Source organism: Melanostigma gelatinosum, assembly GCF_949748355.1.
Source record: "Melanostigma gelatinosum genome assembly, chromosome: 13".
NCBI classification, from domain to species: Eukaryota; Metazoa; Chordata; class Actinopteri; order Perciformes; family Zoarcidae; genus Melanostigma; species Melanostigma gelatinosum.
The window spans coordinates 8,517,341-8,539,984 of NC_136646.1; the positions used below are offsets into that span (position 1 = coordinate 8,517,341).

The window sequence follows — 22,644 nt, forward strand, 5'->3', positions numbered from 1 at the left end:
AACTGAGAGATTATTTTTCAGCAGTGGTGTATAAAGTACTCAAAAGCCATACTTGAGTAAAAGTAAAGATACCTTACTGGAAAACTACTCTAGTAAAAAGTCAGCTATTAGAATACTACTTGAGTAAAAGTCTTAAAGTATCTGATATTTATTGTACTTCAGTTCAAAAGTAATTTTCTGATATTAAATGTACTTAAGTATTGAAAGTACAAGTAAATGCTGTTAATAAAAAATCAAAGGGTCAGAATTTTGAGAATTATGAATTATGGAGCTGTGTTGAACATAATTGGGTTGGCTGTGATCCATCCAGGAGCAACAATGTTCAACATAATATATTGTACATAAGTATACTTTTGCATCTACGATGAACTTATCATCATAATTCTCCGAAAAGCAATATGACACTATGAAGGAGTTGTAACAGTGCGTTTATAAGTCTGCTCATTAGACTAGAGGATGTAGAGGCCAATGCATAATATTATGTTCAGCAAAACATATCCACTTGATGCATCAGGTCAGTGTTTAGAGAAAGGACACCTGCCTTGTAAACTCCTATGGGCCTGATTTGAACACAATAAAGTAAAGTACAGATATCCAAAAAAACAACTTACTATACATCACTATTTTTCAGAAACATTACCCATTTTTATTGTGGGTAATTTTTTGGTGTGCCAGGAATCAATCTCTTTGTGTAGCTTTTCCATCCCATTGTGCCACACCTCTCCCAAAGGTCACGTTCATTGAGCACCAATGGTTTTTTTTCTTTTTTTATCTTTGCACGATGAAGTCCCATCATCCCATATGCTGTAAAGCAGGGGTCTTCAACGCTTTTCAGGCCAAGGACCCCCAAATTGATAGAGAGATGGAGCAGGGACCCCCGACTATATATATTGTATAAAATTGTGTTTTATATTAAACTGGGCCGAGTGCCATGTCTAAACATACCTCTTTATTGTGCATTCAGTACTAAGCTATTCAAATAATACACAGGTTCATGTATTCATTTTCTACATGTGCAAGGTACAGTGAGTAGGGAGGCCGTGCTACTGCCTTTTATAAGCACACCTTGTCAGCTGATACCAATGCCAACATCAACATTGTCTGTCAATTGCATGATAATCATGCATACAAGATATTCAAACTGATGTTTTCATTTTAAACATAAATGTGGAAACGAAAATGAGTGATGGCCTATTAGTGCCACTGCCATGCATAAACATACCTGTTATCTTTCATACAATACTGAACGATTAAAATAATGGGCAGATTCATGTTAAGAAAAAAAACAAAAAAAATGTAATTGTCTAATCAACCAAAAATATCGCGGACCCCCTGCAGTACCTCCGCGGACCCCCTAGGGGTCGCGGACCCCGTGTTGAAGACCTCTGCTGTAAAGGATTACAGTATGACTCATCAGCAACACCGATGTCCGCGAGCACTGTGGCTTCATTTCATTTAGTTTGACAGAGCCATTATTCATCCGTCGAGTCACAAAAGATGCGGTTTTCGGTTTGCGTCAGAGGACGCGGTGAAGGGTGTCTTTCATTCCAGTCTCCATGGAGAACACCTGAACGGCCTGAGTGGCTGAGTCATCAAGCAGGAGTGCTTACTGAGTGAGAGTTCTTGAGAGTGGCCTGGTATGCACTTGATATGTGTCCCCTGCGGCCCTGGCAACCCTGAACAATAGTGTGATACCTTGGTGTGTTTACATTTCCAGCATTTTTATGTTAGTGGAAGGTTGGTGCGGTCTGAGTCACGTCTTATCACTTTTCACCTGCTGGCACATGTTTTAGCTTGTATAAAAGCAATATAAAAGGGGCCATACAATTGTTGGACTCGTCATTTATTTAACCTTTATTCCTTCAAGGAAGTTTCACTGAAGACCCTCTTTTGCAAGGAACGCCGTGATATCCACACAGCCTGTTCTGAGTGGTTGAGGGTTAAGCACTTTGCCCAAGGGCACCTCAGTGGTGGTAATGAGGGAGGGGGCAAGCTTTCCCCGCCCCATTTATCCAGACTTTCCCATTGAACTGACGACCTCGCGGTCACAAGCTCGCTCCTCTAACCTCAGGCCACCACTGCCACCTTACATTGTTTTGTTTTTCTAGCTTTAGAGAATTAGCTTGTGATACATTTTTATTGCGGCTACTCGGAACACGTTTCCATTTTACTTTAGTCAAATACAAATGTGCTGAAGCGATGAACGCGTGATCAGAGAACATACTTGTATGTCTGTGCTGTGCCCTGAAGGCAAGCCCCTGTCTCATGAATGCTCAGAGTTTCAAAAGGTATTTATCTCTTGAGCTGTGTTGGTAAAAAAAAAAAGAAAAACAGTCCGTCTGCATTCCTCACCACTTGTGTAACCACAGTGCGTCAGCCTTGAACTGAAGTCTTTGAATTCCTGAACACAGAGACCAAAGTCTCCGAATTGTCTGAGATTTTGTAGATCGTATTCATTGGCCAACACTTCTGGAGAGTAATAATAAATGCAAGATTGTAATGTCCAGCGGGCTGCTGCTCAGGAGCTACACAATGTGAAGAGCTCTTGATCGACGGCATGCAGAGGTTGGATTGTGTCATACAGTGAAATGTCTGCAGATTGTGTAGTATGTAGCATACTTTTTTAGCTAGCCACATGGCTTTTGGGAGTTGAGTGGTCAACCACTGAAATATCTCAACAATTACAGTATTGGATGAAATGTTCACATTCATGGTCCTCAGAGGATGAATCCTACTCACCCTGGTGATCCCCTGATCTTTTTTTTATTATTTAGCTAGTGTATTAACAGCTATTAGATGAACTGCCATGAAACTTGGTACATTCCTGTTCCTGTGAGGATGAATCGCCGTGAATTGAAATTGTTCAATTTGTCCAACACTTTGGATTACGACCAAACACCTGCAAAACTAATGGCACTCCCATCAGCCCCAGTTGCACTTTGTGTTTTCAGTGCTAATTTGCTAATGTTAGCATGCTAACATGTTAAACTAAGAGCTGTGAACACGGTAAACAAAACAGGTGCTAAACACCGGTATGTTAGCATTGTCATTGTTGATGTTTGTGCGCTGACCGTAGCATTTAGCTCAAAGCCCTGCTGTGCTTACCTACAGCCTCACAGAGCCGCTCGCGTGACTGTAATGCCAAAGTTGTCCTTCACCTCGACTGATAATGTTCAAACCTACAGGAAAAACAAACTGGATTGACTCTGTTTTAAGCAGAAAAAGCTTCATAACACCAGAATCAGAATAAGCTGTCTGCTAACGCCTTGGGAAACGACCTTCAATTGAACTCACAATATATTTGATACATTCTATTCTCAGAGATGACTTGTTAATGGCAGGTGTAGGTGTCGAAACGGGATAATTAATATGTGACACCGGCGCTGTCAACAATGAAATGCACTCGAGGGGGATGGACCACACCTATTGGCGTCAGAGGGTTCACGTCAGCGGCTTATGAGGTAAATGGGAAACATGAATGTCTCTTGTGTCAGTGCTATTGTGAATACAAAAGATTTAAATATGACCCCTGTGCGTGTGGTGCATGAGTATACAAAACATCACTAACATTACACGTTCGTCCAACTTTCACGTCCAGCTCAGTTCCCTGCAGGGATGAGACGAGGACATCCGTGCCTTAACTAGATTAGCATTTAGCATTTTAAATTATCATTAGCATTTTAAATTAGCATTAGCGTTTGATGTTCTGGTTGCATTTGGATGGGATATAGGGGAGCCGTGAAGTTGACCAAGTTTATTAGCTGTATTTCAAACTCCTGCAGCTTGATAATGATCTCTCAGGTATCTGCTGTTATCTTATCAGTGTTATAGATCATGAGAAGGAGCGGTCACATGATCCTGACAACATGTTCTCACTTTGAACCGTCATTCATTTGTCTGTGCTTGTGTTCTTGTATATCTCAAGAAGCCGGAGAGCAGAACATTCACACTTTTAGCTGATGCCGTCACCTAAAACAACTTTAAACTATGGAAAGGTGCATTGACACCTCCTTTGGGTCAGTCAACAACAAGTCCCCCTTCACTCAAAAATGTGTTTCGCTTTTTGTTGCCTCACTTCGTCGACCGAAGGAGGAAAGTTTATCTGTGCTTTCTTTAAATCTCAGTGTAGGACGTGTACCTACAAGCAGGATTTTCCATTCTGAGAATGGACTCTCCAGTGAAGGTGGAGACATCTTGTGTCAAGTTCAGCGGTGAAGTTATGAAAGTACTCCATTTACATTTACAAAAGTTAAAGTACAGAAGTATCGGTAATAATATTTACAATTAAATGGAAGTTAGAACGTCTTTATCTTCTGTGCTGTGACATATTGGCCAATGAGACTGAATATTTGAGCGGTGTAAAGTTACAAAAGGTATTTAAATCACATCCTTCACATTTGATTGGACCGCTAAAAAGTGGGCGTGCTTAGAATGTAGCGTGATTTGAGGCGACAAAGGACTGTGGCGCCACACACACCTCCCTTATCGCTAAAAGTCTCAGATTGATTGATGGATGTCATGATGTTATTAGTTGGAATTGGTTGGTACTCACGTAAGCACACTTTTGTTTTACAGGAACAAAAGATGATTGGATTTTTAGAAACAAAATAGGCAGAGATTGATCATTTTGTACGAGCATGTATTGGTGTACAGTACGACCGGGGATGTGATCTAAAAAGGTCAAAGAGGCTTTTTTTCATTTCAGCTCGACCCAAAAGCATCAAAAGTAAAAGTACTCATCATGCAGAATGCATGTGAATATATCATATTGTCGGATCCTTATCATTGATGCATTTAAGCAAACTTTAATGTTGCACTTCACTGAGTTGGAACAAAATGGAACTGCTTTGTATCAGCTTCTTTTGTATATTCTAATAACTGTAATAATACGCTTAGTAATAGCTAGCAGCTTTTAAAATACTTCTTCCTAGTTCTAGAATCCGCTCAGACTCTTCTTACCATCTGGATTAAAAATATTTAGTTTGCTGAATAAAAAAGAAATAGATTTTCAACCTGTTTCCCAAATTGTTTCTCTGTTTTTTGTATCAAAACAAAGATGGTAGCCTGCTATCTATCGGTATCTGTGACAGTCGCGACTTGGGTAACAGGTTAGAAATCATTTCTTATTGGGGCGGTGACGGAATAATGTCATAAATATATCCGGTAAGTTACTGTAAAAGACCTCATGGCTTTTCCAAACATCGCCGGTTAAATAGAGAAACCAGTGGTTAGCATGTAGCCTACCTCTCAACTGGGGCTAGCTGTTTCCAGTCTTTATGCTAAGCTAAGCTAAATGGCTGCTGCTTGCTGTATTTTTCTACCATACATTCATGAGGATGGTATCAATCTTCGAGTCTAACTCTCGGCAAAAGGGAATAAGATATTCCCCACACTTTAGCTTGCCACATGTCACGCTAGCCCACTGACCAATCACGTACTTGTAGGCCAGCTAGCAGGCTCTGACATGTCAAAGAATACGCCCAACATGTCAAACTAAAGATCTGATTGGTTGAAGACTTTGACAATCAACAATATCGTCCCCATTCACTTAAACTGCAAAGGGATTCAGTTGTGAGTCTGCAGGCCTTGGCCTCTGTTCTTACCTGGAGACACAGAGGTGAGATCTGATTGGATAAAAGCTCTACTTAAAACAAGCTGCACTGGAAGCAGAGCAACTGAGAAAGACAGTAGCTGTGCAATGAGAAAATGAGATAATGGGAAAATAAATTATAATACATGTAGTGTATTTTTGAAAAATGATTCAATTATAAAATAGCTATAACTTTGTGATTCTGTCTACCTTGACGGCCCACCACTGTTGCAATGTGACTTTAAACACGGGGTAACCAGTGGACGCATGGAGAAGTAAAAAAAAGGTAAACAAAGAGGACGGCTCACTTGTGTTCAGCCTGTCATAATAAATTGACTCAGAAACATTAAGGGTTAAAGATGGAACAAAAAATAAACATGAAATCATAAGATATTTATTTATTTATTCATCAAATATTTGATTTTGTCATTGAAGCTGTTTTGACAAAAACGAGTAAATAGATTATATCAAGTTACCTCTCATCTTGTGAGGTAAGAGCCTGAAAGACGTTTAAATCAGGGAGGACAAAGTATAAAATAAATACCCACAATTGTACATCATATTTTTTGACGTTGTCTCTCACACTCAACCACCTACGAGGTGACGTCAGTGAGTCCCTGAGGGTTCAGGGTTTAGGGCGTTAGTGGTGGGACGTTGGGACTGGGCCTGTTCCCACACAAGCACACAGCCAGACACACCTCCTCCTCCTCCTCCTCTCACTCCTCCTCCACTCGATCTCTCGGTGCAGAGAGCCGCCTCCCACCACCAAGCCCGGTGAGCGTCAGTCAGACAGGCCACAGTCAGCAGGAAGGAGAGAGGACGAGTCGGAGCAGTTTAGACCTCGTCTAGTTTCTCGCTCCCTCACAGGACCCGTCACATGGGAACAGCCACCTTTCTATGCACGCATGAGAATGTAGCGAATACTTTGCAGCAGTCGTCTTTCATGATTGTAATACAGGCGCATCGATGTAGTTCCAAACAAGATATTTAACCGCCCCCCCCCCCCAAAAAAAAGGTTTTATTATATCAAGATGCAGCCATAAACTCACTGTCTCGCGAGGTGGAAGTTATTTTTTTCCTTCAGTCCAACTCTTCCTGTCAAGATGGAAAGCAGCGCTCCTTAGGACACCGGACGAGATGGGGAAATGGGAGCTGACAATGGTAAGACAACTACATGTGATCCAGAAATGAAGTCAGCTAAACAGTCGAGTTCTTGTTGTGTAATGTATTTGCAACAGAGCCAATCAGGGCGAGTCAGGGACTCTGTGTAATGGAATAAATGGTGCTTTTATGATTAATATGAGAAGAGATATTTGGGTCTACAAGTCCGACTTAGTTCAATCTCACTCTTCATGTTTAAATACTTCTTTTCTTTTTTTTTAATCCCTGTAAATTAAATTTGAGTGGGAATGAGCTGGTTGCACTCAAACTGCAAAAGGCCTAACCTCAGTTTGTATTACCATTATACACCCCCCCCCCCCCCCCCCCTGAAGACTGAATACCTGTCAATGTTTGAAACACCCAGAAGTTCTTTTTTAAGAAACATGTAATGTTGTTCTGGAGAATCCTTGCCATCTATGTAAAATCAATATTCTGCACAACAACAACAACAAATCTTAGCTTGATTTTTTAATTTGCAGAATACATTTGCTGTAAATGAAGTGTGTTTTTAGTAAAAAAACAACAACTTTATTTTGTGTAACAATGAAGAATGCTGGGAAGAAACATAACTGATATTTAAAATATGTCATGGGTCAGCGGGTAATCGGTTAATACAAGCTGACGGTGTTTACTTCCATTTGTTTAACTCTGTCTCCATGATCTGCTTTTTCATTCATATTTAATGCTGCAGAGGCAACACAATCGCATCTTCATGGATACGTTTTCTGATTGTAGACTTGGCTGTAAGTGCAGTGCTTGGTACCACCACAGACACAATGCACAGTTTCGTATTTGTGCAGCGAACAAACGAGCTCTGGGAGACAATGGGGTTTTGTGTGATGCTTGTCGGCACCGGCAGACACGGCAGCCTGAGACTCCTCTCCTTGCACGAAGTCATTTAAATGATCATTTACATATGAGGATGTGAGTCCCCTCATCAAGATGACCGACTTTAAATGCTTGCTGAGAGAGAAGGACGCTTCTCTCATCTCCTGACTGTTTGCACATATTCTCCAGAAGATGTGTATTTGTATGGAATAATTCAGATCGAACAGCTCATGACACCATTGATTTTCTATTTTAAATACAGCATATGAACTAATATTGAATGTCTGCTTGTTTTCACTCCAGGGCATCTTTATAGATCTGTGAATCATTTGGGTGTTAACCACTGGAGTCCTGTAAGACCTGCCATTGACTCCTGCTGTTATTATTATATAACGCACGAGGCATTTAAAGGGACCCCCACTGATTTTTGCTCATGTTTAGTTCACTTGTTGTGAAAACAGCTGGAAGAAAAATAACCCTGATGATGTCACGGTGATGTCATCAGGGTTACCTGAGCAATGCTTTGGGATTGAAACGTTTTTGAAGACGGGCTTTCAGCAGGCAGGGTGAGTGGAATGTCAAAGCAGGTCGTTTTTCTTTACATTGTACATTTTGTACACTATGTGCTGTTTGAGACCAAACTGGGACTGTTGCACCCTAAAAAAAAGGTCTTAGGCAGGAAGCCATTTTCAGGGTTCGATATCTTCAGACATATAACTCCCCATTTCACACAAATATTCATGATCCTATAGGAATGAGTCACACATTGAATATTTTGCCGTTTCACGAATTTCGTTTCTGTAAGATCCCCTGAAATTTGGCACATCAATCAACGACTGGAATTATTGAAACGCCCATACTTTGAGGGACTGCCTGGGGCCCCAAAACCTCCCATTTTACACTTTGTCTTCCATATCCAGGGGCCAGTAATGAAAAGTATGACATCTGCTTGTGCTTTTCAATCACTTAGATCTGCTGCACACCATTTTGTCTGTGCCCTTACCAAACTGCATGGCTCCAGAAGTGACATTTCTGAAAATATTTCTAAAAATGGCTTCCTGTCTAACACATTTGCACAAAAGTGACATAATTCCCAGGGGAGGGGGAGGGGGGGGGGGGGACTTAATTCCTCAAAATTCAGCAAAAATATTTTCTATTTTTGTGGTCTTTTATACAAAATCTGAAATGCAATGTAAACTAAAAACTGAAAATCAGATTTGACACAGAGTGACTCAAGATGCCATTAAGTTGCAATATGGAAAATGTAGTATGCAGCATTTTTGGACCTTCTCTCGCATACTAGAAACAAAAAGTCAGGCTGTTTCTTTAATGATGGTAAAGATGGCAGCTATGGGTGTCTTTAGGCTTAAATGAATATCTTGCGTTCTGCAGGTATGTCCGACTTTAATTCGATTTTGACGATGAAATCAGCCGCAAAGACCAAAAATGGAAAGAAATTTGAAAGGGACATCATTTCAGTCTTGTTACCCCGCTTTGCCAGCACTGACCTAATAATGCAGCTGGTGTTCAGTCTTCACAAATTATGTGTCGCAGCTGTTGTGCCGGTATACTTCACATAAAATGGGAGCCTGAACGAGGCGCTCTGCAACCCCGTTGCCCTGTCGTGTCAAGTGCTGTTAAGCATTCTGGAGGAGCTACCGCTCCAACACTGATTAATAGCTCTCGCTGAGATCAAACAAGGTCCGACCCAAAGAAAGAAACGTCTGAACAATATCACGACACTTGGTGCTGTAGCAACAGCCTGTACAAACCTCCGAGGCTCTTTTTTTTTTATCGGTCGTTGGAGGACGACTGATGATGAAACTCGCTGATACTTTTGCTTATGTCGTGATAACCTTTGATCGTCCTCTATTTGTCCATAAACACTCCTATGAACCTACAACATTCTGGGAAATTTCAGATGGCTGTGTAGCAGGGAAATGAGCATCTGATGATTGTTATCATTACACACTAAAACTGTTTGTGCAGTCGCTCTAGGCCCAGAATGATGGGTACGAGTAGCCCGTAGCAAATATTGCACAATCATTGCAGCTCTCATGGGATTAGTGTGAGTCTCAGTGGGATGTCGAGTCACTTGCTTGTGTTGGTTCACCTGGCTGGTTTTTTTTGCCTTCTTTTTTTTAACCTCTGACCCCACTGTTTTGACCGATAACAATCCCAGATACATACATATTTGGTGTTGTGACCCGTAGCTGTATATTTTTAGGACACAAGCAGGACATTGATTGGCAGCCACACCCACATTATTTCCCACCTCTGCCATCCCCAGAACCCAGTGCAGGAGTGGGGCGAGGAGTTCGAGGACGGAGCGGTTTATGGGGTCACTCTGCGCCGGGAGCCCGTCCCCTCCTCCCTCGAACCCAGTGAAGAGAGTCCGTGCTGCGCTTTCATGCAGTACCGAACCTGCAAGGTGCGGCGTCTGAAGGCTGCTACCCTGGAGCTCCTGGTGAACCACCTCCTCGACCCCGGCAGCCAGGAGCAGGACTACGGCAGGATCTTCCTCTCCACATACAGAACCTTCACCGGTACCTCAAAGCTCATAGAGCTGCTGTTCCAGAGGTACGATGCTGAAAAAAAGATTGATACCACTTTCATGTCTGTATAGTAAATAGTAAAAGTTAGCTTAGCTTAGCACAAAGACTGAAAATGGTCCAAAGTATGACAATAATTAGTTAGCTTTATTCTACTTACGTTTTGGTAGATTGATATTGTTACTGGCTAAGTGTTCCCTCCTGTTTCCATTTTTTATGCTAAGCTAACTGGCTGCTGGCGGTAGCTTTATATTTAGCATACAGACAGCAGAGTGTCCATCCTCAAATTGAACTCCCTGCGAGGAAGCGAATAGGCGTACATCTCAAAATGTCAAATTATGCCTTTAGTGGTCAGTTTGATGATGCATTTTATTTCAGTTCTCACTCATTCAAATTTGAATTTACACTCAATCTGCTTCAGTTTCTCTCTCCTTTGGGTTAAGCTACTATTACTCTTTCAGCCACTACCGAATACGAACAGTTTAGCATAGCTTAGCCTCTTTCTCTGGTCATCTTCCCCAATCAGAAAGTTCAGGCTCCTTTTCAAACGTGGTGAAGAACCATCTCCGTTGTGCTAGCATCTGGGAAAACAACTTGGGTTGTCGCATATGCAAAGTCACCATGTTGTGTCAGGATCTTTTTATACATTGTTTACCTGACAAGGCGACCATCTCTTGCCTGCTTTGATGGCGTAATAAGCACGTAGCAGGTGCTCATTATCCTGAGGCTTTCAACAACAACAATTATGCACACAGCAGTTTTAGACTGTGGTGGGCATGTAACGGGATCAGGCTTAGGTTGGCTCCAAGACGGGAGTAAATAATAATTTATTTGAATGTCTGTTTTTTTTTCTTCTCCCAAAAGAGACAATGCTGTCTCCGGTCTGTACAACAGTGAATGCTACAGGAGGTAGGTGGATGACTTCTGTTTCAGTTTACAGTGTGCTTGAACCCTTATCTGGTTAATATTTGAATTATTATTACGTCAATGTGGCTTAAAGTGTTGCTTAAATAGTTAAACTGTGATGATTCTTCCGCTGCCTCCTCAGCCCTCTGTTGGCCTTTGTCCAGACATGGTTGGATGAGTACAGCGAGGACTTCAGGGATCGTCCTTTGCACCCGGCTCTCAGGCTGCTGTTGGACCACCTGAGGATCAGCTCCGCAGTTCACAACAATATGCGCAGCCAGCCCAACTTCAGCTCGCTGGCTGGGCAAGCTGAGGCCCTGCTCAAGAGTTTGCAGATAGAAGGTGACCCTCCCCCACGTGACATGACCAAAAATTATAAGGCTTTTTGCCCACGGGCCATCAAGCCAAATCGTCCTGCAAAAAGCCAGGCTCACTGTTTTCTTGATCTGTGTGTTTCTTGAGCAGAAGTCGAGACAAATGTGAGTCCTGCCCCGGCAGACATGGAGGAAGATGAGGAGGGTTCTGGTGATGAGGATTCGGGATGGGAACACTCTCTGGATCCAGGTGGCATCATGGATTTCTCCACTGGAGCCATTGCCGAACAGCTCACCCGAACAGACTCTGTACGTGGTCAAATTTATTTTGAAATGTTCCACAATTCTCTTGTTTAACATTGATGATTCAAGGCAGCTCACTGGGTCTCATGGCATTTCAGGCTCTGTTTGTCAAAGTGGTGCCATACCAGTGTCTGGGCTGTGTGTGGTCGCAAAGAGACAAGAAGGAAAACATGTCGCCAACCATCCGAGCCACCGTTGCACATTTCAATGCTGTTACCAACCAGGTCATCATGTCCCTGCTCTGTCAGCCGACAGACGCCACCTCCAGCCCCACCTCCTCCCGCCGGCCTCCCACTACACCAGCTCAAAGGGCCCGCATCATAGAGAACTGGATCGGAGTAGCCCAGGTCAGTCGAATTCCTTTATAAAAGGAGAACGGTGATCAACATAAAGCACGGGTACCATTGCTATTTGATTTGAAGTGAATCCACTGAGAGCAAGTTGTTTCCTCTGCAGGATTGTCGTCTGTTGAAGAACTTCTCCTCTCTCAAGGCGATCCTGTCGGCCCTTCAGTCTAACGCAGTTTACAGGCTGAGGAAGACCTGGGCTGCTGTCAGCAGGTAGGGTTGGGTTATAGCCATTTCAAAGGCAACTTTTGCCCGTCTCTATGGTTACATTCATATTCTGTTCTACATAAACGTCCTTTTAATGAGGACGTTGAGCCCTCATTAAGTGCAATTCAATGTCACAGACAATGCAAGTCAGCAAATGTCCTTGCCTTTTGGTTACCTATATTCTTCAGTAGGCAGGGTCATGGACAATCCAGTAAGCCATTATATTGTCATGGGTAACTGAAGCATAACTTCATGTTGTTCTCTTTATGGTGTAAACATCTGGTCGAGGACCAAGTACAGTTATATAATAGTTGATTATTAAAGTACCTGGTTTTGGAGTAAGTTGCTGCATATTTACTACATATTGTCTCTGTTCTTGTTGTAGGGATAGCATGGCCACGTTTGATAACCTCTGGGAAACCTTCCCTGATGAGAACTGTGTTCTGACCAACAGAGAGCTCCTGGTGGAGGTGAGAAGGAAACCATGAGTTGCACACAAAGATAGGTTTACTCCAGTGTTAACAGTGACTATGATCCATGTCCATGCAAACCTGATGGACAAAATAACCCTCATCAGAATCAAGGGTTCATGTTGCTAATATATACACACCATTTTCCTAATTATTCTCAAAATATCAATTTGTATTTTTACGAAATCATAATTTAACAGTTTTTGTTTATCATAATTACCATCTAATTATATATGTGTGTGTGTGTTTGTATATATATATATACACATATTAGGGGTGTAACGGTTCACAAAATTCACGGTTCGGTCCGATACAGTGGAGCCACGGTTCGGTACGTTTCGGTACAGTAGAAAACTATAAATGGCAGAGAAATGTACTTGATTTTAAAATATATTTATTCATTACAACTAACATCATGAAGTTATTCTTTGACTTTTAACAATGATGGAACTATACCTGAGTGACCCATCTTCTGGGGTGTCTTCTTAGCAACACATAAGCATAAAAAACTAAAACTGCTCCTTAATGTTATGTAGTGTTGTTACTTACATCTTGCAAAAGAGATTTTTAATCTCAATGGGACTACCTGGTTAAATAAAGGTTTAAAAAAAAATTAAAATTCAAACGTATTGCCTCGTACCGAACGGTTCAATACGAATACGCGTATTGTTACACCCCTAACATATATATATATATATATATATATATATATATATATATATATATATATACATACTGTATACTTGCACATTTTAGAGTATATCGCTCTTAGTTATGCTCGCCTACTGAGTTAGAAAGCTAGCAAAGCTCTAAAGCTACTTGGTAGTAAGTTAGCAAGCCAATATTAGCCCGCTATAAGGCAAAGTAAGCTGACTTAGTCGCCAACAGTCCATCCACAACAACAGTAACGTTAGCTAGCAAACTAATATAGCTTAAGAGTAGTTTGATAATGACTGCAGGATGCTTCACATAGTAATTGTCTAAGAGTCTCTCTTTAAGTTATGCTACTAAGCTAGCTAACCTACTTGTATAAGGGAGTTCATCCACAATTGCTACATGCATGCTCGTCGCAAGCCAATGCTAGCCAGCTATAAAGTAGAGGAATTGGATTATAATAGCCAAAGCTTTTTAAACTCCTTGTAGTTGGTGTGTAAATGTTACAACTTTTGATTTAGTAATATCACTTTTTCTGAGGTGAAAAGGTATAGATAATACTTTTGTAGCATATAGATGTTTGTGACCATAAACACAACAGGGTATGAACTGTACAAATAACAGGTCACGAAGAATGTTTCCCATGTTGAAAACATGTTTGTCAATGAATTTCCTCTACACATGGATTTTTTTCTTTTCTCATTAATTTCTGAGTTTAATATTTACAGAATTGTTAATGGGAAACTAGAGGCCTCAAGCGCACCGTGTTCCCTCTTTTCTTTTATGAAGTCTCCTTTAGGCGACTGCGTCAGAGGCCACTTGTGTCTAGTTGGGCTCTAAGGTTAATAGATCATACAGTAGATAGGCCTGTATTCTCCGCATACAACAGCCGAGCAACCTTCACTAGTATTTACTGCTTCACAAAAACATTGAAAGGGGATTTTATTCCCAGGGAAATCATTTTATACGCCTCACTTTTGTTAACTTGTTCACCTCCTTTTCACGTTTCAATGTGGTTGTATTCAGGCGGTGTCTTTTATTAACAATAGGGAGGCTTTTTATCTTTGTGAACACAGTCACTCGTGCATTTGTTTGATAGCCTAATCACTGTTTTTGACAGATATTACTCACAAAGACTTAAGAGAGAATGCTTAGTTGTGGCCTCCCTCCCTTTCGCAAGATAATGATTAAACAGGATATCCAAGTTAATGTGTAATAAGTCTTATTATTGTCTTGAAGAACTTGCTGCATAAGCCAGTTTACAGTTTAACGACAAACTTCATTTAAAGTCCACCTTGTACGTGCTTGTGTGCATGCATGTAATTGAATGTTTATATACCTTTTTGTTTTAATCATAACTGAATATAGCTCTGTCTGACCTACTTCTACAGGACGGAGGCCAAGCGACCGTGGATAAAATTTCTCCAAAGATATCCAAGCGGTGTCCGATCCCAAGACATATGGTAAGCCATACAGAATGAGAAAGAAAAAGCAACATTCCTTTTCTGCCATATTTCGAATGTTTCACAGCAGGAGTGTTTGACAGTTTGATAATTTTTTTGTTTACACATGAAATATTCCATATCATATAACTCTGAAAGCCACAGGAGAGCATGTGTGGGCAGAGTGTCTCTGGCATGGCAGATACCCAAACCTATCTTTAGCCCTCGCTCTGTGTTGAACAAGTTTCAGATGGTCCCAGATCACCAGGATTATAGGACGGTAATAATAGACTACATGGGGATCTTTTATGAGTCTTACGCACATTCTCCTGGGCCATAACATGAGCCCACAGTGCGGCCGACTGGGACTTATCTTGTGTGAATGTCGTTCAAACTCAACCCATTTAGTGGAAAAAAGAAAAAGCTAATGGCTGGATTCAAAAGACACAAATAACCAGACACAGTGACACAGGAAACTACTTCTGTAACCCTAATGGGTAGTGTGCTTACGTGTCTCTCTGCAGAGTACCTCCAGTGGATTGGTTCCTTACCTGGGCACCTATCTGACCGTCCTCACCATGCTGGACACTGCTCTGCTGGACACAGTGGAGGTACTTGATGTAGCCTGAGTAACCTGAGTCCCTCTGCTTGACCGTGATAACAGTTTGGCATGTACCGTACCGCAAAATGTCATCAACTTTACTTAATCCCCCTTTTTAGCATCTGTAGATAGTATTTAAACTTTGTTTTGCTAGGTCTTAATTAATTTAGATATCATCTAGAGCAGTGGTTCTCAACTGGTCTGGCTGCGGGACCCACCATCACCCCTTAATGACAAGCCGGGACCCACTACCCAAATTATATATATATATAATTTGGGTATATCTATATTCAAGAAGTCTAGTCTATCAATTATATTTTAACAAATATTATTCTCGTTTTTCAAATTTAACTGGATGGATTATAAATAATACATAGAAATACATGAATACACGCTCTTCTCATTTCAAGTAAAATAACGGCTGGATTAAAAAATGAATTACGTAACTGAATTGCCCTGCAGCTTTGAATTCAGTCCATTCAGGGTGAAGTGAAAAAGCCACAATATTGTGTTTTTCTCATCTTCTAAAAAGAGAAATTAGTGTTATGAGTCTGTCCAGTCAGAGTCTAATGACTCTGGTCTCTCTGGACATTTCTCTCTTTTGGAAATCGTCCTATGATTTGACTTTCACATCTCACACTACAACAGTCCTGCTCTGCTCTCTGTATCCTCGTCTCTCCCCGTGTGTCATGGTGTTTGTACATCTCACTCAAGTCAGGAAACTTGTCAGAATACTCATATATATTCACGTGATGTGATTCACAACACATTGGTCGTGTTTTTCCTGCACCGCTGAACAAGTCCCGTAAATGCTGGAATAATTCCGCTGCATAAAAAAATGCCCTTCAAAATAAAATCACAATTTATTTATTTATTTATTTATTTTTGTCAGGCAAAGGCCACTCATTGTACCTTTTTGGTCTGAAAACGTGGGTCGCGACCCACCAGTTGAGAATCACTGATCTAGAGGTAGCTTTACCTCACCAAATGTCATGGCTCGAGTCAAATGCGGGATGTCAGCTACTGAGTTCTGCTAAGCTAACGTTAGCTACTTTTAGCGGGAGTTTAGTTGAGGATTTTTTTTAATTCTTCATTGTTTAGTTACTGACTCATTTAGGAATGTGGAATAAAATGACCACGATGCGAGTTCTTTTAAAAGCCATGAGGACATTTAGTTTTAGCTTTAGCTAAGGCTAACAGTGGCTATATCACCAGCTAGCTTGATATAGCTTTATTGCTTTGTGCTCGTGTCTACACAAAAACAAATCCATAAATTACAAACGCAGAGTCCAGTTACTTCGGTTTTTATCGAAGTTTTATAAAGCTGTTTTCAAATAATATTTCTATGGCATAATAATTGGAATGAGATAAAACGGAGTTAACCAGTTCTAGATGATTCACGTGGGTTGCAAACAAATACATGAAAAAACATTTCAAAAAAGGTTCTTATTTATGCTTAAAACAACATATCAATGTGTTATAGACCATGTACTAATCATTGATATACTGCTTGGGGGGATGTTAGGTTAAAGTGTTACCGCAGTGTTTTTGTTCATTTTCTGATCCAATGATTCATTGGTAAATGCAATAAATCAGTATTTCTCTTTTGACAGGGTGGCCTCATCAACTTTGAGAAGAGGAGGAGGGTAAGTGGTTCCTCTTTCTGTCATCTTTTATGCATTCCCCTTTCATTTATTCTTTTTTTCCATTGTCGTCAAAAAGGTACAAATGTGTCCGTGTAACATTCTGTCAGCACTATATGACGGTGCAGTTGGGCACGTTCAGTATATTTGCATTGTCAAAGTAAACTGAGAGGGACATTTCCCGGCCGGCTCCTCGGCACATGACACGCTGAAAGCTAGAGACCTTTTTTTACATTTACATATCTCATCAAGGAACACTTTACTGCAGCATTGGCTACTTTTTGAAATGTCTCACCTCGTTGCTCCAGGTAAACCTGATAAACCTGTAAACCAGGTGTAGGGAGTCAGGACATCTCTAACACTCTGCTTGTCTCTCTCCCTACAGGAGTTTGAGGTTCTGTCACAGATCCGTGTGCTGCAGGCGTCCTGCTCCCAGTATAACCTGCTCCATCACCCCAGAATCGCTGCCTGGCTGCGGGGACACAAGCTGCTCACCGACCAGGAGAGGTGAGACGCTTTATTTCCACCTCCGCACGACATGCCCACGAGCGGATCACAAGTAGAGAAAAGCCTGCAGAAAGCCCAATAAAAGTTCAGTTACATAATCTGAAGGATGCGTGGTAAACATTCCTCATCTGTCATTCAAGAGTAAAATCTACAAATGGACAAATAAAGGTGCGTTGCTTTGATAATTTAATTGTTAGGTGCAGTACGCATTAATCACATTGTTCCGTCATATTGAGTCCCGACTTATGGTCAGCAAATCAGTTCTCGTTATCTGTTGAGATTTAGCGCAGTCACTGTCGAAGCCTCGTCATAAAGAAAGCACTCATTTGACATTTATAATGCAACAATTCGATACAAACTAATGTGACCTAACTGTGGTGGTGATGCAGCAAGAAAACCACAACTAATGTTTCAACAAGATAACACAACTGGGCCGTAGAGAAGAGTATTCAGGGGTTAAATGCCTGCAGCAAGAACACTAGCAACAAGCCCAACGTTGTGCTCAGTGCGTGGAAATCGATGGTAGGTTCTCATCTCTGTTTGTCACACAGCTACGAACTGTCCAGAGAGCTGGAGCCTCCGTTGGACGTGTGCTCGCCGACCCCCTGGAGCCACCGCACGCTCTCAAAGAAGCTCTCCTCGTGAGTATGCTGCTGCGGTCGCATTTGAATGTTCAAACGCACGCAAGCCACGTCCGGTCGGAACAGTATTTGCATTGCCTCAGCATGAAAGGAATCAATTGTTTTGAGCATGAATTGTTGTGTGCTGTGTCAATACATAAGAATAGGGTCTATTATATGATACGATCATGTATGAAACGGCATTATCATCGTGGGGTTTTGTCTCTGATGCGTGCTCACGTTGAACTTCTTTTGTCCTCAGTCTCCTGACGGTGAGCGACGGGTCTAAAAAAGTCCCCGCGGACCAGATCAGCGTCTCGTCCTCTGGATCCAGTGGGTCCGAGATGGAGGATCTGTCCTCCCCCAACACGGCCTGCTCCATCAGACTGCAGGTAAACCTTGTTTGTCGTCTTCACTTTTGTCCTCGGCTGTGCACACGCCTTCGTCCCATAAGGGCCTTTGTGTTCAGCACAACGTCCACTATTTACGCTTCACAAATAATAGTTTCTTTCTTCTTCTTTTTTCGGAGAAGTCAAACAAGCCCCAAAGCATTTCTAAAGAGGAGTATAATACTCCGAATGGTTTTCGAAACCGGTAAACTTGCGTAATCTCCCTTCACAAAAGATCCTCTCTAAAGGGCCATTGAAGCTAGCGTGCAGGAGGGTTCGTCTCACTTCCACTGCGCATACAAATGTTTTCACCATGTTTCTCGCTTTCTTCTCCGCAGTGCTTCCACAGCTCTTGCAACAATGTGTCCGAAGCCTTCTCTACCTTCTCGTCCTCCTCTTCCTCATCCTCCCCCTGCTCCTCCGCCGCTTCCACCACAGACTCCCCCACTCCTTCCAGCTCCTCCTCCTCCTCCTCTTCCTCCTCCTGCCGGGCTGATCTCTGCCGCAGTGCTCGGCCGAAGCCCACGCCGGCCTCCCACCACAAGCGCTCCGTGTCCATGACCTCGCTGCCCCTGTACAACCGCCAGGTGGCTGACTCCTGTATCGTGCGGGTGAGCGTGGACCTGGGCCACAACAACGGCAACATGTACAAAAGCATCCTGGTGAGTAGCACTGATTTCAAAATACAAGCTCTTCACCACTTTGTGTTCTTTTTTCATATCCAAAGATGGAGATTTTATGTAGTTTTTTTATTTCTAATTTGCACATTTTTACTTTTGATACTTATTGTACTGTTTGTACTTATACATTTTGGAGACAATACCGATGTCAATAGGGCTGCAACTGAGGTCTAAAAAACAAAATTGTATTTTAAAAATATATATTTAAAAAAAAGATCAAAATATACAGAAGAAATGTAGTAGTTAAATTGCAAAAAAGAGAGATAAAATACATATATACAAACACACACATACACAGAAATGAATGATCAAAAATCGTGTGTGTGTGTGCGCTGTAGACGTCAGGTTTCCATATCACACATCACATTTTGTAAGTTGCAAGCTGGACTGTGATTGGCTCTAAACTAGTTGTGATGTCACAGATCATGTCTGTTCATCGCACGTGTTGAACTGAGTTTTAAGGCGAGCGTAGATAAACTCCCCACGTCAGCAGATTAAACAGCCGTCGAGTGTCAAACTCTGCACATGCGTCGTTCTGCACGGCGGAGCTCAAACATCAAAGTGAAGTAACGATCAGCGCAACTCATTTTGGCGTGAAGGCGGACTTCAATAAAGCCTCTGAATACTTCTACTGTACTCTCCGAGCATCAAGCCAGAGCGGTGCACAGAAAGTGCAATGCTTGCAGTTGACTTTCACAAGCAAAAACTTCACTACGGTGTGTTTTTAATGCCACTTTTTTTTATTCTTTGCCTCTCATAGTTGACCAGCCAGGACAAAACTACCCAGGTGATCCGTAGGGCCCTGGAGAAGCATCACCTTGAGCACATGAACTGGCAGGACTTCACCCTGACTCAGGTCATCTCTCAGGAACGAGGTCAGTGAGACAGAATCAAAAGAATCTTTGAAAGTTAGGCTGGAAAAAAAGGGAAAGTGCCCCTTTTGACGATTTCTCTTTTCTGTTTTTCAGAGTTGCTCATACCCGACAAAGCCAACGTCTTCTATGCCATGTCCACGGTGTCGAACTTTGACTTCCTTTTGCGGCAGTTCCCCAAAGGCCAGAAGAAACCGCTGAGGGCCACGTCTAGTCTGGGACGGTACACGAAGTAGCACCTCTCGTCTCCAAACCAAAGATGGTCCAGCTTTCTTCTTTTAGATTAAAAAGAAGGTAAAAATGTGACATTTTTAATGGTAAGAGGATGCAAAAGCACTTTATGAAGAAGAACTCTCGCCTCAACAGAAAATGGATGCTTGAAGACACATCTGGATCAAAAATTCCTTGACTTTTATTCCCCCCCAGAGATGTGTTCTCAAATGCTTCTCAGTGCATGGTGCTGCTAGATGTCAACGCGTGCCTGCATCGCTGACCTAACAGGAACGCTGAGAAATGTCTCCCGACGCAGCTGTCCGCCAATAATAACCTGTGTGGTTTAAAAAAAGGGAACGTAACGATGAACTCCTGGGGTCGGTTGTCAGCCACTCTGGAGGCGATGGGTGCGCCGGGGCCGTCTGTGGAGTGGGGGAGGGGGAGACGTGTACCCGGGGGGGGAAGTTCAGCCTCGGCTTCCCGCTCGCTGTGATCCTCATCGAGTGAAGCGAGCGGCCCCGACTGGTAGGTTGGCATTCCTGAGTCGGGGTAACCATGGCAGCAGCAGCAGAGACGTTTTTGATGGACGGGACCGGATGCACATGTTCAAATGTCTCTAAAATAAGACGACAATAACGGCGAACAGAGTTTAGAATAATTGTTTTCCTCGTGTTTTGTATTTATTCTCACTGTGGTTCGTTTTGATTGCACCTTCATTTGATTGAGCTTTGATCAGTGAGGTAATCGTTGCCTTGTTTTCTGATGAATTCTGAGGATATTTTAAATATTAATGATGACAATATTTAAAATTTCAATAGTAATGTCTTTTTTTAAACTTAAATTGTATTAAACACATTTGGTTCAGACTTGTGAACCCTGGATGTAGCGGCTGCTTAAATGGCTTAAAGTTCAGATGTAATCATTTCAATGTCTCCAGATTTCAACACACTTAGCGCTCCAGGGACTCTTTGCGATGAGGAGGAGTTGCACATTGTACAGACACACTTGGTAAAAACACAAGTTGTATCCCTCTGAACGTCCCCCTCGGAGCGTCAGGAGCCTTGCTCAAGGGCATAGAGGGAGGAAACAGAGGTCTCATTGATCTCCTCTACCTACGCTCTCCATACAGATCTGGGACTTTGAAACAGTAAAACCCGTCTCTTATTAAACACTTATTTTCACTCTTGGGATCCAGGAATTAAGCGTCACAGTTGTAAAAGAAAGAGAAATAATCGGTTTAATAAACACTTTTTCAGTCCTATTTGTCTGACTGGTTTCTGCTGTGAAGCACAATGTAGCCAGTCATGGGTTAAGTGTTTCCTGAATGCGATATCAACATTATCTTTGGATCAGTGTTGGGGCAAGAACGAGTTTTCTTTTTCTATCTTCTTATGTTCACTCCTTGTCACATGTGGACAACGTGTCAGTTTTTTTGTCATATGAGAGCTCAAGATATTTTTTTTTAACCCAAATGAAAGCCAAAACGAATTGTAACAGCCCGGAGAAAATAATTATTCTATTTTATAAGAGAAATTTGAGTAAAAAGTCAAATTAATAAAAAAATCTTTTTTTTTATTGAAAAATAAATGCAGCATAGGCAATATAGAACATGATATAAATAATAGTACAAATTCAAAATAAAACGTAGATAATAAAATCAATCAATAACTGAAATACAGACAGCAGGATTTACATACAAGATTTATATACAGAAGCAATAATAAAAAACATGGTGAAATATAGTTGGCTAAATTAAAGCTCACTTCCACGCTTTTTCCAGATCTTTCGACCACCCCACGGCCTTCAACCTTTTTTGTTTTCAATGGATTTCATAGGTTCAATTTGAGGTCCATTTAAAAAATATTAAGACATGAAACTACCATACTTTTGATTAAATGAATATCAAATATCAGTTTCATGAATATTAGATTAGTCGGTACATTTGTATGTATTGGAATTAGAAGGATATATTATATAGAATGCAAATGTGAACTTCGTTAAACTTCTTCCAATATTTGTCCCATAAAAATGTTCTGCATAAAAACCCAACAACTGTCTCAGAATGTGCAGGGTCGAGTCTATTTTGACTGAAAAATCCGTTTTCTGTTTCTGTTTGTATTCACTAAACAGACTTTTGTTTTTAACTGAATAAAGTATTTTTTTAACTGAACAACTCAGGAAATGCTTCATGGAGACTTTTATTTTCAGGTTTTGTTTTCCTGTTTCACATGACGTCACTGACCCCTACTGTCGCTCGCGCGTGGTGCATCGCGGCCTGTTTCTTTGACGTGTTTTAAACACTTAAAACTGTGGACAGCGCTGATATTAATGTAAAAATAAATGTA

The 22,644-nt window shown here is 41.5% G+C and overlaps 1 protein-coding gene across 1 annotated transcript; it reads left to right on the forward strand.

Annotated features, from left to right (window-relative positions):
• Positions 1-6,395: 6,395 nt before the first annotated feature.
• On the forward strand, positions 6,396-22,353 carry LOC306786461 (ral guanine nucleotide dissociation stimulator-like 1). The gene is made up of 17 exons (XM_079281239.1): positions 6,396-6,751; positions 9,870-10,159; positions 10,996-11,040; positions 11,180-11,379; positions 11,503-11,660; positions 11,753-12,001; positions 12,111-12,214; positions 12,594-12,678; positions 14,724-14,795; positions 15,299-15,385; positions 16,989-17,021; positions 17,404-17,525; positions 18,077-18,166; positions 18,408-18,537; positions 18,873-19,196; positions 19,975-20,089; positions 20,183-22,353. Exons 1-17 carry the CDS (start codon positions 6,728-6,730, stop codon positions 20,320-20,322), a joined length of 2,268 nt encoding a protein of 755 aa, XP_079137365.1. The 5' UTR covers positions 6,396-6,727; the 3' UTR covers positions 20,323-22,353.
• The last annotated feature ends 291 nt before the right edge of the window (positions 22,354-22,644 follow it).

Bases quoted from the DNA above. Each gene is read 5' to 3' on its own strand.
- LOC306786461 (XM_079281239.1), top strand. From the start codon at position 6,728: ATGGGGAAATGGGAGCTGACAATG. The intron at 12,002-12,110 runs GTCAGTCGAATT...TTTCCTCTGCAG, and splicing joins ACTGGATCGGAGTAGCCCAG to GATTGTCGTCTGTTGAAGAA. The intron at 17,022-17,403 runs GTAAGTGGTTCC...CTCTCCCTACAG, and splicing joins ACTTTGAGAAGAGGAGGAGG to GAGTTTGAGGTTCTGTCACA.